Below are 17851 nucleotides of genomic sequence, written 5' to 3' on the forward strand. Positions count from 1 at the left end.
TCCCTTTAAGCCTCTTCGCAGCATCTCCCCAAAGTTCCTTTTGTGGAAGGGTGCATTTCTTGTAGCCATAACCTCCATTCTCAGGATGTCTGATCTTGAAACCCTTCCCTGCAGGGCTCCCTTCCTTGTTCTCCATCAAGATAATGTGGTCTTATGCCCTATGCAGTCCATTCTTTGAAAGTTGTTGGTCTCTGCTTTCCACATCAACGATAACACTGTCCTCTCCCCCATTTGCCTGTCTCCTTTTTTTTCCAGGAGCTTTTTCTCCACTGTCTGGTTACTGACCCACTGCCAAACCGGTCATGCTGAAGGATGTTGCAGGGAGCAGATCGCTCTCCACGGCGTCTCCAGACTCTGTTACGTCTGTCACATGTGCTCAGTGTGAACCTGCTTTCATTTGTGAAGAGCACAGGGCGCTAGTAGCGACTTTGCCAATCCTGGTGTTCTGTGGCAAATGCCAAGCATCCTGCACGGTGTTGGGCTGTGAGCACAACCCCCATCTGTGGACATTGGGCCCTCATACCACCCTCATGGAGTCGGTTTCTAACCGTTTGTGCAGACACATGCACATTTGTGGCCTGCTGGAGGTCATTTTGCAGGGCTCTGGCAGTGCTCCTCCTTTTCCTCCTTGCACAAAGGCAGAGGTAGCGGTCCTGCTGCTGGGTTGTTGCCCTCCTACGGCCCCCTCCACGTCTCCTGGTGTACTGGCCTGTCTCCTGGTAGCGCTTCCAGCCTCTGGACACTACGCTGACATACACAGCAAACCTTCTTGCCACAGCTCGCATTGATGTGCCATCCTGGATGAGCTGCACTACCTGAGCAACTTCTGTGGGTTGTAGAGTCCGTCTCATGCTACCACGAGTGTGAAAGCACAACAAACATTCAAAAGTGACCAAAACATCAGCCAGAAAGCATTGGTAGTGAGATGTGGTCTGTGGTCCCCACCTGCAGAACCACTCCTTTATTAAGTTTGTCTGGATAATTGCCAATAACTTCCATCTATTGTCTATTCCATTTGCACAACAGCATGTGAAATTGATTGTCAATCAGCGTTGCTTCCTAAGTGGACAGTTTGATTTCACAGACGTTTGATTTACTTGGTAGTTATATTCTGTTGTTTAAGTGTTCCCTTTATTTTTTTGAGCAGTGTAGTTCTTCTAATTTGTGGTGTCGCTCACCCCTTTTGCAGGGCAATGCAATAGCTTAGATATCCATGGTTACGACCACTAACAGCTAACTGTCACTATATGAGTGGTGGTAACCATGAACACCTAAGCTACTGCAATGCCCTGCACATGGGGTAAGCAACATATTATTATTTTGTTTTTAGTCAGATTTTTATTCAAACACTTTTGCATCAGCAATTTGGAGATTTTGGTTGCAATGTCTACTAAATTTGTAATCAAGGTGACAAGTGCCCAAACCAATCATTGTTTAGAAAGTAGACACAACTTACAGAGGTCCTTCTCTTTATTCTTATAAAACATAAGACAACTATGACTCCATTCACTAAGAATTGTGTTGTGATCTACAGTCATGGCCAAAAGTTTTGAGAATGACACCAAAATTATATTTTCACATGATCTGCTGGCCTCTGGTTTTTATTAGTGTTTGTCTGATGTTTATATCACATACAGAAATATAATTGCAATCATATTAAGAGTACCAATAGGTTATATTGACAGTTAGAATGAGTTAATGCAGCAAGTCAATATTTGCAGTGTTGCCCCTTCTTCTTCAAGACCTCTGTAATTCTCCCTGGCATGCTCTCAATCAACTTTTGGACCAAATCCTGACTGATAGCAGTCCACTCTTGCATAATCAATGCTTGCATTTTGCCAGAATTTGTTGGTTTTTGTTTGTCCACCCGTCTCTTGATGATTGACCACAAGTTCTCAAAGGAATTAAGATCTGGGGAGTTTCCAGGCCATGTACCCAAAATCTCTATGTTTTGTTCCATGAGCCATTTAGTTATCACCTTTGCTTTATGGCAAGGTGCTCCATCATGCTGGAAAAGGCATTGTTGGGCGCCAAACTGCTCTTGGACGGTTGGGAGAAGTTGCTCTTGGAGGACATTCTGGTACCATTCTTTATTCATGGCTGTGTTTTTAGGCAAGACTGTGAGTGAGCCGATTCCCTTGGCTGAGAAGCAACCCCACACATGAATGGTTTCAGGATGCTTTACAGTTGGCATGAGACAAGACTGGTGGTAGCGCTCACCTCTTCTCCGAATAAGCTGTTTTCCAGATGTCCCAAACAATCGAAAAGGGGATTCAGCAGAGAAAATGACTTTGCCCCAGTCCTCAGCAGTCCACTGCCTGTACCTTTTGCAGAATATCAGTCGGTCCCTGATGTTTTTTCTGGAGAGAAGTGGCTTCTTTGCTGCCCTCCTTGAAACCAGCCCTTGCTCAAAGAGTCTCCGCCTCACAGTGCGTGCAGAAGCACTCACACCAGCCTGCTGCCATTCCTGAGCAAGCTCGGCACTGCTGGTAGTCCGATCCCGCAGCTGAAACAGTTTTAAGATACGGTCCTGGCGCTTGCTGGTCTTTCTTGGGCGCCCTGGAGCCTTTTTGACAACAATGGAAGCTCTCTCCTTGAAGTTCTTGATGATGCGATAGATTGTTGACTGAGGTGCAATCTTTGTAGCTGCGATACTCTTCCCTGTTAGGCCATTTTTGTGCAGTGCAATGATGGCTGCACCTGTTTCTTTAGAGATAACCATGGTTAACTGAAGAGAAACAATGATACCAAGAACCAGCCTCCTTTTAAAGTGTCCAGTGATGTCATTCTTACTTAATCATGACTGATTGATCGCCAGCCCTGTCCTCATCAACACCCACACCTGTGTTAATGGATCAATCACTAAAACGATGTTAGCTGCTCCTTTTAAGACAGGACTGCAATGATGTTGAAATGTGTTTTGGGGGTTAAAGTTCATTTTCTGGGCAAATATTGACTTTGCAAGTACAGTAATTGCTGTTAAGCTGATCACTCTTTGACATTCAGGAGTATATGCAAATTGCCATTACAAAAAATGAAGCAGTAAACTATGGAAAAATTACTATTTGTCTAATTCTCAATACTTTTGGCCATGACTGTAGTAACCTGAGACATGCGTTCAACTTGTAGGTGACTTGTGTTTCCCCTTTGATGGAAATGTATTGTTTATTTAGTTTGATGGAAGTTTAGCTGTTCATTGTAATCTTTGAATTGTTTTCTTTCTTAGGTGGCTGAGTGTCCGCTGTGATCTCCTCAGTAATTTCATAGTCTTTACAGTTGCCATTGTGGGTGTACTATTCAGGGAGAGCATTCCTCCTGGACTCGTGGGCCTTGCTGTAGTCAACTCTCTTCGGGTAAGTATAATGTAATCAGATGCTGATTGTGTAACAGGAACCATTATATAATATCTACAGATGGGAAAACTGATTTGCATAACTCCGGACCATCAGCCAGGTCAGTAACCTGTGACTGCTGGTTGGGACGTCTACAAATCTCCTTTCAAGAGGTTTTCCCACGAACAAAGTACATTTTAATCAATAGATCTTGGAATAATAATAATTTCCACAATTGGATGTGTTTAAATAAAATGTTCCTGTGCTGAGATAATCTTATAAATGTGCCCCTGCTGTGTACTGTGTAATGGCTGTGTCTGACCGTGCAGGAACATGGTCTGATCATACCGCAGCTCCTGGGCAGGGGAGGAAGAAAGAGTATACAGGCAGGACAGCACGGGATCTCAGCTGCTGGTTTCTGTAAGGAAAAAAAAATTACCTGCCTGTTTAAAAACTTGTTTTATATCACAAAAAAAATCAGCTATGATCCCCAGCTGTCCTGTCTGTATACTCTTTTGCTTCCTTTTTAAATGTATGTATTTTGGGCTATCAATTTTTGCAATTCAATTGTAGTAAAATTGTTGCACTGTTTTACTTTTAAGGGGTTTTTGTTTCCTTGCACATTAAACTTTTATGTGCATGTGCGATCATAAATAAGCAGAAAGACGCTCATTGGATTGTCAGAATGAGCGCACTGATGGATTTTCAGTTAACCCATTCTGCAGCCACCAATAGAGAGTGCAACACAGAGGTTACAGAAAGTAAACCCAATTACAAAAAAAAAAGATTTTTAGCCAAAGATACATGCAGTAAGAAAAGAAAAGTGTTCCCAAAGTTGGACAACCCCTTTAAGCTTTATGCCTTTCAATACTGTTGACGTTTGCAGCCATTAACAATTAGTCTGGAGATCTCTCTGACAGGCTGTCTAGGTTCACTTTAATGTTCCCTGCAGCATCACTGTTAGGGCTCGTGCAGATGACCATAGTTTTGGTCTGAGTGAGATCCGTCAAAACATTGGATCACACTCAATGTTATTCTATTGGGCCGTGCACATGTACGATTTACCAGAAAAGTCACTGTATGCACAATTTGATTTCGATAATCTTATGGCACTCGCCCACACAGGTCTGTGGGTCCATGGAAAATATCGGACTGCACTCAGATGACATCTGAGTGCTGTCTGATTTTCACAGACTGACCGAATGAAGAAGATGGAGAATTTTTTTTAATTCTCCACTTTCAAGACAATTGTACCACACTCTAATCACCTATGAACACAGCGTGATTACCATAATGGGACCGATTTTCTTGTATGGAGAACATTTGGTCGTCTACACCTGCCCTTATACTAATGATAGCTGGGGGTGTTCCTGTGGAGGGGCGACTAGGGTCATAGGGACTATTGACATAGGTAGCAGTTGTCCAAACCAGATAAGCCCTTTAAAGGTCTTTTTTTAATATCTTAGTGACTCGCCCAGGGGGGATATGGGGGACTCGGTACCCGGGCCTTTACCTCCTTGGGATGTCACGGCAGTCGGCTCGTACCCTGGGGTCACTCTTTAAAAGGAGTTTGTTAACAGTTTTGTCTCGTGACGCCACCTGTGGCTCCTGGTAATGGGTACCAGCGCTGCTGCAGACCTCCGGGGGTGATGGGATGGCAGCTGGGATGTTTCTGCTCCCCACAGGCGGAGCAGGCCCCCCGGGGCAGGGTTGATGGAAGGAATGCAGGTGAGAGGTGGCCAGGTCGGGTCAGGGGAGAATAACAGACACGCACACAGGGGGTTCGCTTCAGTACCATTACTGGTGTAGATGGCAGGTACGGTCCAGGATACTTGATAGGAAGGGTGCACTTCTGGACTCTCCCCAGTGAGCGGGTATAAGGCCTCCTGATCCATTTCTTCCTCTCACTCTGAAGCTTCTGACCAGCCTGAAACTATGCCTAGCTTCTGTACTCTTTCACTATCCTAACCTGTATGCTTGGTGGTAAGAACTTTCCTCTGGATACCACTATCCCTGGACGCTGGGGCCTTTGTGGTTCCTAGTTCTTTAGATGATTGTAGCTTCAGGTTGACCAGGGGTCTAGAATCCTCCTGGTATACCGGTTATTCCTACTGGGCGTAGAAGACCCTGTAGGCGCAGACCCGGTGTCCGGCTTGTGTTCTGGGGTGAGCCTAAGATGCTCCTCTGCCCCCATAACTCCTCTCACTCTTCTCCTTGCCTCCGGCCACGCTCTAGGCCCTGAGGCTTTAGCACGTGCTTTAGGCCCTGGCTGGCCCTCAGCACAGCAGCTCACGTGCTGCTTCTTCACTGAACTAAAGTGCCAGCACACTCTGACTCTAACTCCACCTTCCAGTCTATATATATCCCTAACAGGGCTCCCTCTGGTGGTATGAGGTGAAAGGGCGGAGGTGTCTGTGTGTAGTAAGGGCCTATTGTGGAGAAGTCCGTCCATGCACCCTTTTTGGGTCCTGTGGTACCTGTAGTAGCAGGGTGCCACATTAGCACTTATATTATGATTCTGCTTTGAATAGATATCTAAATACCTAATAATAATAACGAGAGATAATTGCTGTTTTTTTTAGTTGACAGGTGTTTTAAAAGAGGCCGTACACACGGCTACCGACATGGAAACCAACTCCGTTTCTGTGGAGAGAGTGAAGGAGTATTGTGATGTGGAGCCAGAGGTGAGGACCTGTATGATTGAGAGCGTATAAGATTTTGTTCTGATGTAAAGCGGCTTGTAGATATGTAGCTGGGCAAGTTACAGCACTTTACTAGCCACATGTATTACAGTGATACTCCAGAACAAAAGCAAACACTTTTTTTCTTACAAACTTTGGAATTTCTTTTCACCACTTATTAAAAATAAACTATACGTGTTTGGTATCTGCGTACTCGTACTGACCTGAGGAATCATATTGCCAGGTCAGTTTTAAGGTCTAGTGAACATGGTAAATAAAAAATCCCAAAAAACAATTGTGAAATTGCACTTTTTTTTGCAATTTCACCACACTTGGATTTTTTCCCCTGTTTTCCAGTACACACTACATGGTGAAATCAATGGTGTCATTCAAAAGTACAACTCCTCCCGCAAAATCAAGCCCTCGTACAGCTTTATTGATGGGAAAAATAAAAAAGTTATGGCTCTTGGAAGAAAGGGGGGAAAAAACAAAAGTGGAAAAAACAGAAAACGGGCAACGGTGAAGGGGTTAAGCATGCTCCTATAGAGATCCAAAAAGAACGTGTCCAGAATGCTAAAAATTATTTAATGTAAACTGAAGCATTAATTCCTGTAATAATAATGTCACGCTGCACCCAATAGGCCTGTTACAGTGAGTTTTTTTGCCGCAATCCTAAGGTTATGTGCACACAATGTCTTTTTCAGGCAGATTCTGCATGGAACCAGCCTGAAAAAGTGCAAAAAAAAACCCAACAACGTAAAAATGAATGAATATATGCATCACAATGTCAAATCTTATTGTGCATACATTCAGTCTTTTTCAGCTTCTTTTCACCTTTTGTAGGCTTTGAAAACAATGAAGCAGCTAAAAGAAGTGATCTGATCATTCTTCTGGCTGAAACCACTAACTATTTTATATATAAAGTTAGAAAATAAAAATAAATGCCAGCGACAAAACCGCCAAAAAGATGAGATGAAAGATGCCAAAGTAGACACTTCAGGAAAAACAATCAGCATTTTCTGGTTTAAAAATTCTGTGGGTACGCCAACATCTACAGTAGACCGTCATCACACCGGCTGATTGTTACTTTTTCTCTTCCCGACACAATGCAGATGTATATTGTTAGTACTGATACTAATAATGTAATGTAACATGGTGCGGGGCGGCAGCCGCGGGTGAGGTTCTCGTCTTTCAGGCTCGGTATGCTCCATGAAGATGGGGGTCCTGGCTGGGTGTGTGGGATTTGTCTACAGGGGCGCTACACCCTTGCAGGCCGCATGATGCTGGTGACTTTGGCTGGCCAGGACCAGATGGTGTAAAGTTTAATGAGGGAGACCACCAACCAAACATAAACCGTCTTTTACTGAACATCAACTTGGCAGGGATCATGTACAATAGTTAGCAGGTGCATAACTTCACAAATGTTTCCTTTACGCCATGGAGCATCTTCACACATGGTCTCCATACCCTTTCCAGGCTTTCTTGCTTCTACTCCCAAGTTCCTTTGCCTTCACCACAACCCAGCACACTATTACAGTCCAGTAAGTGAGAGTCCTGTCCTCAACCCGGGGTTCCTCGTCCTCCATTCCCCTAGGGGAACTAGTTTGCCACTATGGACATTACTTAACTACTTTGCTTGCTGATGCCTTGGAACTACCACCCAGGGAACTCTTTGTCCTTATCCGATACGTCTCTGCCTGGCAAACTTGGAGCTGTACTGCTAGGCGTCTTGTCCCTGGACCTGTCTCTGGTGCATCACTCTATCCTTCTGTCACTTTTCCTTTCTCTACTCCAGATCTTGCTATCCACTGCCTCGGTCTCCACTCACATCCAGGGCACCCATGTCATGCTGCTCTGCTGACTAATCAGACCTTAGGTCTGCTTCTGTTACATGCTGGGCCCTATCTTATTTCCTGACAGGAAACTGTCCCTTCACTTTGACCCTTCCCACTCTGGGCTAGTCTCAAACACGAACTCTAACTCTCTCTACTGTCTGTCAAACTACAACGTCATCACTAATAACTCATGTCACAATACTCATCACATATTACAACAATACACGTATCCTCAAGAGGGAAGTGGGCTGTATATCCATCTCCTTACAGTAAGACTGCAAACACTTTTTCACATCTTAATTGATTATTTTTGCTCATTTATTCTCTTATGTTTTATACATCATTGTTTCCTTAGGCGCCGTGGACATCAGAACATGATTCAGCACCAACAGAATGGCCACACGCTGGTAAAATAGAATTTCAGAATTACGGCCTGAGGTATAGGAAAGACCTAGAACTGGCTTTAAAGAAAGTCACTGCGTCTATCCAACCTGGAGAAAAGGTCGGTGTTACATTGTCTTTTTTTTGTTCAGGAAATCCTTAGAGCATTTTCTATCTGAGTTGGGATAAAGCTCATTTTGATGGTCATTGGATTGACTGTAAAAAATGGGAATATAAAAGATTGGAACAGTTAATATATTATAATATTATCATATAAATTCTACTCCCGCCTTTCCCTCTTGGTCCTTTTGAATGTTTGTGCCCATAGTGAGGTAATGGAATAAATTTGAAAACTGCAACATTTCTGAAAGCGTTTTTCAATTATTTTTTCACCTATAGAAAGCGGAGAGAAAGTGAAAAATTGCTGCAAAAATGCTAGTGTTTTTCGCAGCGTTTTTTAAACATTTTAAGTGAATAAAACTAACTTTGTTCAACATGTACTGTAGAGAAAACACATGTAATCTACACCCAAAAATGCATACAAAACGCTGTGAAAATACCGCAAAATGGGCGTTTTTGAACTCCGCTTTTTCACTGCCAAGAGAGCAGATTTTGGCTGCGGAAAAAAACGCTGTAAAAACGCTGGGTGTGAACAGAGCCATACACAGCAACAAAGGGGAGGAGAGGTGGAGTCCGCACTGGATCGGAGGGATGACTCAAATCAACTTTTTGAACATTTTTCTTTCCAGTTAAAAATAAATGTTTTTCTTATTCTTCTTTTTCTTTTGTTTGAACGGGACATGATTATTAATTGTAAAGTGCTGTGGAATATGTTAGCGCTATATAAATAAAAATTATTATTGTTATAAATGTCTGTAAACGGTCACTTTTTTTTTAATGTAAAACAGAAAAACATATAGTAGGGACACTCTTAAAGGATAATTCCCATCACCTGTCCTAAGGATTCTTGCATCAAGCAGTAGCCAAGCATGCACGGTGCCATTGCTCCTGGCATGTCAGTGGTAACCAAGTATAGTGCTCTTGGGATAGGTGGGGGGTCGTTTTAATTCATTTTGATCAGAGTGTGTATCATGCTTGTATCTGGCGTGAATATAATTTTTTTTCTTATTAAAGGGGTTGTCCGGTCTAAAACGACAAGTCTGCAGTCACTGTATGTGACTGCAGACTTGGGAATGCTCACATCACACACATTGCACACTGTGAGGATTCTCCGGTGTCTGCTCCGGGAACGGCAGCCATGTGACCGCGGGTCAATATCCATACTCCCAGCCACAATTCGACTAGATGGGCGCGACCTTGCTCAATGCAAGTGTATTGAGCGAGGCCGGAAACAGTCTAGTCGGATTGTGGCCAGGAGTATGCATATGACATCACATCCTCACAGTGTGGAGTGTGAGCGATGTGAGGATTCCCAAGCAGTCACACAGAGTGAATTAAGTAAATATGAAGATATGTACCATGGCACATCCACGTGACATACGCCTTCGGCACGGACATTGTCCCTCCGTGAACAAGATCTGATAGGCCAAAACGTTGGCCCATCTACACAGACTTGCTGATATGAAATTAATTCACTCTTTTTTACTTGCAATTGTAAGTGTGTTACACACACACCGCTAGGTTCAGATAGGGGCGAGACGGGTTTCATGAATTCTTTGGAATCCTGGGGGAACCGTTACTCAGGGCGACCATAGGCTGCAGCTTCTCTCAGGCACACGATAGATTCAGTTGCTGACCAGACACATCTGACGAGTCTTTTTCAACAGTTTAACAGTGGAATTTAATCTGAAGCACGGCCAGTGCAATTCAGGGATATTACAGCAACAATCTTCTTTGCAGTACTGTCTGAGTTTCTTGAGCAACCAGCTCCAGTAACAATACAGTAGTTTCTTCACAAGGCAGAGTATTACAGTCTCTTCAGTAGCATAATTCAGCATAGATTAGATCTCTTAGCAGCACACTTCTATGCATACACAACCACAGGCTTTTCCTTCACAAGGACTCAATACAGCATTTGAAGCAACAGCACTACTTCTGCATTTCACAAGTGCATTGGTATTTTCTTCATATACCTGGATACATTCTACCATTGAGCACCCACTTACATCTACTGCTGCATGCCTACAATACTTACCTCTATAGAGTGAATGCAGACATTTGGTTTTACACTGGACAACCCCTTTAATTCTAAAGGGCTTAACTGTTACTGCAAATGTCCTTAAAAAGTTTGTCAAGGAGTGAAGCATTAATGACCTATCCATTGGATAGAAGAAAGAGACAGCGTCCAATTCAGGTGAAAAAAAACTTCCAAGGTTCCATTTATTCTGCCGTAGATGATCCTATGGAAGAATGAATGAAACCTTGACTTTATTTCACCTGAATTGGACGTTATGTCTTTCTTCTGTTGAATTTTTTCAAAGTGGACTCCTTGGAACTTTTTGACGGTGTGTCCTTCTTGTGCCTATATGCCCTTTGTAATAGTCCAATATTCGAGTGCTGTGAGCCACCTTTTATTTTTATACTGTCCATTGGATAGGTCTTCAGTGTGAGATTGGTAGGGCTCTGACAGCCGGCACCCCCACCGATCATCTGTAATCCATTCTGGCAGCAGCCAGAACTATGCGATGTATGTGGTGGGACTCCACAACCTTGTACATTGCTTAGTGGCCGCTGTCTAGTACTACTGATTATCTCCCAGCCAAGTGAATGGGAGATATAGTGCTGCCAACACTGGTTACAGCTGATCGGATTGATTGCCGGTTTTCAGACCCCCACTGATCTCCTATTAATGACGTATTCAAACCTATTCCATTAAAAATATCATGCCATTTGTGAGAACGCTCAATATCTACTGGCTGCTCCAATTATTCTCTATGGGACCACTGAGTGCTGCCCTTGGCTTTCGTTAATTACCCCTAAAGAGAATGAATGGACTGGTAAACTACTATATATAAAGGAGAAAAAAAGTGCCCCAATAGGGTGTATGGGTGATTGGACCAAAATCAATCTGTAAGATATCACAAGAGAAACCCTATAAGGGCATTTGCAGAATTAGGAAAATCTCCTTAATTGGTAAAAAAAACACAATTTTGTTTATCTATAAGAGTGGTTTTAGGAACCTGATAATGTGTACATACCCTTACAGCTAATAATCATTCTTCACACAATAAATTACTGTTATAAAAGTAAAGCTGATTACAGACGTTGTTGGTCATAGTACCGTCATGGCTTCTGTTCTTAATGTGTGTATTAAATGGACAGGTTGGCATCGTAGGGAGAACCGGGGCGGGAAAGTCATCTCTTACCTTGGGTTTGTTCAGAATTCTGGAGCCTGCAACTGGGACAATTCACATTGATGGAATAGACATATCAAAGCTAGGCCTTCATGAGCTGAGAGCTAAGATAACAATCATCCCGCAGGTAAAACCAACTTTTATTACTTTTTTATTCAGTTTTTAGGACTCAGAATTTATAATTATTATTAATGAATCTTTATTTTATAGTTGAATAATGCAATCTGTTCTGAACCTAATATGTCTGTTTTACCTTTTACAGGATCCAGTTTTATTCTTTGGGTCCCTGAGAATGAATCTTGATCCATTTGATAATTATTCAGATGAGGACATTTGGACAGCCCTAGAATTGGCTCACTTGAAAAGTTTTGTCTCATCCTTACCTGATTGCCTTAAAAACATGTGTTCTGAAGGAGGAGAAAATCTGAGGTATAACTATAAAACACAGATGTTGTATCCATTCATATTGTAGAATTCATAAAAATTTTGATAGACTACAATGTGCTGCCTAATGTTACTGTGTGCTTTGTAAATAGGCTGTGTTCTATTGTGATGTTGTCATGGATCCTGTTTGTGTGTTAGGCTGTGTTCTGCTCTCATAGGGAGAGGAAGAGTGAAGCAGTTACCAGTAAGGGTATTTCTTTATCGCTTCATTGGGGGGACACAGGAAACCATGGGTGTATGCTGCTGCCACTAGGGGGCTGACACTATGCACAAAAAAGTTATCTCCTCCCCAGCAGTGTACACCCCACCGACATGCATTAAGTTAATCAGTTTAGGTTAGTGTCAAGGGCACCAAAGGTACCCACACTTTGCAGTACATCAAGATCACTTCCAGTGGAACAGATCTGTTCTCTCTCTGGACCGTCCAGTTCAGATCTCACACCAGGTCAGGGCTTCCCTGACCTGGTGGCTGTGTCTTCCCCCCTCACTCTTCAGAGTCTATCCTTTCTCCCAGCTCACTGGCGGTGGTGACATCATACACCAGCCTCCTCGGCTGGGGAGCGGTGTTCCGCAAACTACGGTCCACAGACGTTGGTCTCAGGAGGAGTCTACTCTGCCGATCAACAGCCTAGAGATCAGCGCCTTTTTTCCTATCCCTTCGTTACTGGCAGAGCCTTCTCAGGGGACTACCAGTCCAAATCCAGTCAGGCAATTCCACGGCGGTGGCATGTGCCACACACCAGGGATGGGCCAGGAGTCCCTTAGCATTACCAGAGGTCTAGGCAGAGAGCAGGGTTCCGGCAATATCCGCAATGCATATTCCCGGCGCAGAGAACTTGGCCGCGATTTCCTCAGTCGTGAGGGCCTCGCAGCGGGGGAATGGTCTCTACATCAGGATGTTTTCCTTCAGTTTTGTATGAGGTGGGGCACTCCGGATGTGGACCTCATGGCGTCCCACCTGAACAGGAAATCGGAGCAGTCCGTCTCCAGATCTCTCGACCCCCTTGCGGTGGGAGACGACGCTCTGAGGATACACTGGTCACAGTTCACTCTACCTGTTCCCACACCTCCCCCTTCTTCCTGTATTGCTGAAGATCAAAGCAGAAGGGGTGCCGGTCAGGCTTTGATGCGGGACTTGCTCTCTGCTCCGTGAAGGGCCAAGTCTCAGCACTTTCTATCCCTTTTTTGATCCTCCACCAAGACCAGGTTGTCTTGAAACCATTGCCTTCCTTTCTCCCCAAGGTGGTCTCCACCTTTCACCTCAACGAGGACATTGTCCTCCCTTCTTTTTGTCCAACTCCGTCTCACCCTCTGGATCGTTCTCTGTAAAGGTTGGTCCTTGTCAGAGCAGTTCGGGTTTACCTGTCTAGGACCGCCCCCCCCACCGGAAGAATGATTCCCTCTAGTCATCCCTGAGGGAGCGTGGAGAGGCCTCCCGGCTTCCAAGGCTACAATTGCTCGCTGGACCCGGACGACAATCCTGGAGGCATACCGGAGTAAGAACAGGATTCCTTCCCCTGGGATAAAGGTCCACTCTACTAGAGCGGTGGGCGCCTCCTGGGCGGTTCGTCATAGGGCATCCACTCTACAGCTTTATAGAGCGGTCCTCTATCCACACGTTTGCAAAGCTTTACAGGGTTCATATATATGCTTCGTCAGATGCCAGCCTAGGTAGAAGAATCCTGCAGACTGCAGTGGTGCGTTCTCCGACCTGAATGGAGTTCCTTACTGCTGTTTCCCTCCCCATGGACTGCTTTGGGACGTCCCATGGTTTCTCTGTTTGATGTTGCTTCTCCTACTGCTTATACACTAACTGATTAACTTAAGTCCAGTCGGTGGGGTGTACACTGCTGGGGAGGAGCTAACTTTTTTGAGCATAGTGTCAGCCTCCTAGTGGCAGCAGCATACACCCATGGTTTCCTGTGTCCCCCAATGAAGGCTCCGAGAAACAGATTTTACGGTGAGTAACCAAAAATCCTGTTATGCACACTGCAGCTTTTTTCCGGTGGCATAGCTGCTAAATTTTTCTGGGCGGAGCCACTGAAGGAGGACACTGGTGGTCTTTCTCTTAAAGTGGCTTTGTCAGCAGTGTTAACGGTGTCTTTTCTAAGTGCTTTCCACTAGAGGTGCGATTTTTATAGGAACTACAGTTTAACCTCTACAAGGCTATGTGCTTAGTTATAATTGTCAGTTTTGGTTGACCAGGCTCCTTTTAAGAGAAATAAAGTAACAAAAGAAACAATAATAAAGATAACTATAGGTTAGATATTTATTTCTGCTGGGAGAAGTCAAAGCTGTAGTAAATAGTTATACTATTTGCCCTTTTATAATGCGAAAAAGTGGCACTTTTTTATTTTTCAGTGTTGGTCAGCGTCAGCTGGTTTGTCTGGCAAGAGCCCTTCTTCGTAAGACAAAAATCCTGGTGCTAGATGAAGCCACTGCCGCTGTGGACCTGGAAACTGATGAACTCATTCAGTCGACCATCAGAAAAGAATTTAAGAATAGTACTGTAATCACTATTGCTCATAGACTCAATACAATCATGGATTATACACGGTAATCCTTTATTATTTTTGTGTTTGCCTTATTACCCTTTAGTGTAATTATTATGGCATTTGCACACAAGTGTTAGGATTATTACCTTGTAGTCAGCTAATAATGGATTGTAAAAATCACATTGTTATTATTACAGATATCTAAGCGTTAACGTTTCTCATTGTTGAGCGTGCCAAGTTGGTGTAAGGAGACTTATAGACCATGCAGTGATCTCCTAGGAATTTGACTATGCATTGCATAGCCCGTAAGTCTCCCTACACCAATATCACACTATTACTTTTCGCCTTAGATCCCTTTTTAGAGGGCTCTCCCCCAGCCAAATTAGACCTTCTGTTTTGCACTGATGAGGGGCAAATGCCAAAAACACATTTCTGAAAATGGAGGATCTGGCTTGGCTTCTTTTCCTAAGTCATGTGGCAAGGCTCTTTAAAGGGTTGATACTAACTTTTAGGATTGCTACATCTAATAGGTGGTACTAAAGTTCCTGTTCTCTTCCTCTCTGACGAGGATATTTCCATATTACAAATGTCGAACCCCATGTAGTTGGAGGCATCGGTGTAAGGCTATACTCACACTTTGTTTTTTCCTTCTATCAGAGGTATATGTGGGAAGTATTCCCCAACATATTACATTGACAGAAGGCTGTGATGCATGTGACAGTCATATAGAAAGTGTTAATTGCAAATAGGTTTCCATTGTATTAAAAAATATTTATGCCTGTTTTCAAGGAAACACAACAGACTATGCTTTCCTGTACACTGAAACAAAAGGTGTCCTTGCAGATCGCCCTGGTTATGCCAAATAGACAGTATACCAGGTGCATACGTCCCTATAGATACAACATTTAGGAAGTTCTCCATGTATTCTTCAGGAGCTTTTCTGGTGCACAAAAGGAACCTAAATGAAAAATGAAGTGTGAACACAGCTTGACACCTGGATGTCGGTAGCAGTTAACCCGTGTGTATCCATGACTTCGCTGAATTCCACTAACAGACTAATTTGTTGAGAACATCAGAAGATATCTTTGCTAGCGTCCTCAATTTAGCATCTTAAATGAGCTTGACCCATTGCTTCTTTTTACCCAAAAGATGGCCATGTATGTGCATAAACAACCTTAAAGTGTAACAGTCATTTTAATATTTAGTTCTTAACTCAATAGTACAAATAAAAATATGCAACTCTGTAATATTTCTGATCAGAAGGATCTGCTTCTTTCTCCACCAGGACTGATCTGTCATTCTCCAAATTCTTATTTCTGGGGTAGAATCTGTATCCAGTGAAGACAGATTATTACATTAGTGAGATAGGAATTGGCAGTTACTACTGATCAGATTTGATGTAGATGGGGGATAGAAGGGAGGAGGGAGGAGCGCTACCTCTCCTGCTCCCTCTTTTTTCCCCTCCCCTCTAGATGGAGCTTTATAACAATCTGTCTGCACTGAATACAGATTTTGCCCAGGAATTGAGAATTTTAAGTATGACTGATCAGTCCTGGTGGAGAAAGAAGCAGATTTTTCTGATAAGATATATTACAAAATGTCTTATTTTCACATGTATTATTGATTAAACGACTGTTACTCTTTAAGTTTTAGTTAACTATCTCCATAGAATGTGAATAAAACCTAATGTTTGATTAAATTAATGCGTACCTCAATAGTGTTGCAATCTGTTAAGATTTCTGAGCAGATTCTTAGGAACACAAATGTTCTTAAAATGTTTATTAGTAAATTATTTTTGTTTCTCCCCTACAGGATAGTTGTCTTTGACAAAGGTGAAATAGTAGAATTTGACACTCCATCAAGATTATTGGAAAATAAAGGACTATTTTACTTTATGGCCAAAGATGCAAATATAATTTAACTATGTAAAGCCAATGCATAGTACTGTATACTCACTGGAGGGAAGCAGCAATTTACACCATTCCTAACAATGTAATCTACAAAGCCTCAGTGCCTTAGTGTTGTGTCAAGTAGTTATTACTGAACATGAAGAACAGCAGGAAAGGCTTCACACAAGTATATTATTACATAAATTATACATGGAACAAGGCTAAATATGCATAGAAAAATAACGCAACAATATTAGTTATAAAAAAGAAAAACTTTGCTATATCCACAATGAGAAAGTTGACCCCTTAGACCTTCCGTTTGTGAAGGACATACAAATGTGTCCCTTCCTTAAAGGGGTTTTCCAGCAAACTAAAAATATAGTTTACAGCATCTGTATATAGTAAGTTAGATGACTCTCTAATATAGTCCTGGTAGGATCATTTAGCTACATTTTTAATTTGCTGGAAAACTCCAATAATGTAGCTCTAAGTCCGACCTGAGTTGTATGGCTCAAAATATTAAATAATCCTGAAAAAATGTATACTTCTGACAGATGCCTGGATGGATGCTATCCGTCAAACATCTGTACTCTTCGGTCTCCCATAGAGTCCTATGTTAAAGGGAATCTGTCAGCAGGTCTTTGCTACCTCATCTGAGAGCAGCATAATGTAGGGAAAGAGACCCTGATGCCAGCGATGTATCACTTAGTTTACTGGGTGCAGCAGTTGTCACACAGAGTTTTTAGATGTAGCAGTGCTCTAAAAGCTGTCCCAGCTCACACCACAGCTTTCTGTGTACAATGTCTATTGATAGTGAGCTACTTATCACAACTGCTTGTTGGCTCATTTGCACTTTGGTTCAAAGATGAAGGGGTCCTGAGCAGCGAAACTACCGTTCTGATGGCTAATAGAAAAAAATATTTAAAGAAGCACTTCTCCTCCCATCAAATCTCATCAAAGTTTTTATCCTATTAATGTATCTCAGTCATCATATTATATAGCACTGTGTACTTACAATTGCTTATTATGCCTTTTTACCCAGTTAATTCTTCTCTTTTCCATTAGGTCTATGACTTTGTGATAAAACTGACTAGCTAAATCCTTCTAAACTCTATGTAGATACAAGGAAGTCTTTTTTTTCCCTGTATGAGTCATGAGTCACTGCGAAAGTCCCTGGAGGGGAGGGAGCAACATGATCAGGAAGAGGGTGATGAGACATGCAGGGAAAAGAGACTTCCTGTTCCTACATAGAGCAGAATTAACTGTGTAGAAAAGCAAAATGAGCAATTGTAAGTACACAGTGCTATATAATATGATGATTGAAATATATTAAGAAGATAAAAACTTTTATGGGAGGAGGAGGAGTGCTTTTTTTTTAAAGTCTCTTGGCATTAAAAATGCATTTTTAAGTGTCTGTATGTGCCTAATTTTCCTTTATGCGCACCTGTCATCAGGATTGTGCTCAGTAAACTACATACAC

The 17851-nt window shown here is 42.7% G+C and overlaps 1 protein-coding gene across 2 annotated transcripts in view; it reads left to right on the top strand.

Moving 5' to 3' along the window:
- Positions 1-17651, top strand: part of LOC141162038 (multidrug resistance-associated protein 1-like) — a 122548-nt gene extending 104897 nt beyond the window's left edge. For both annotated transcript variants that reach the window (XM_073647685.1, XM_073647686.1), the window contains 7 exons: positions 3227-3353; positions 5915-6016; positions 8204-8350; positions 11512-11670; positions 11806-11972; positions 14349-14543; positions 16295-17651. In XM_073647685.1, the coding sequence (XP_073503786.1) occupies positions 3227-3353; positions 5915-6016; positions 8204-8350; positions 11512-11670; positions 11806-11972; positions 14349-14543; positions 16295-16403 (1006 nt within the window). In that variant the 3' untranslated portion in view covers positions 16404-17651. The remainder of the gene's footprint in view (positions 1-3226; positions 3354-5914; positions 6017-8203; positions 8351-11511; positions 11671-11805; positions 11973-14348; positions 14544-16294) is intronic.
- Positions 17652-17851: the final 200 nt, after the last annotated feature.

The sequence above is a fragment of the Phyllobates terribilis genome, unplaced genomic scaffold, assembly GCF_046119375.1.
Source record: "Phyllobates terribilis strain yellow unplaced genomic scaffold, ASM4611937v1 Scaffold_9__5_contigs__length_417890890, whole genome shotgun sequence".
In the NCBI taxonomy this organism is placed as follows: Eukaryota; Metazoa; Chordata; class Amphibia; order Anura; family Dendrobatidae; genus Phyllobates; species Phyllobates terribilis.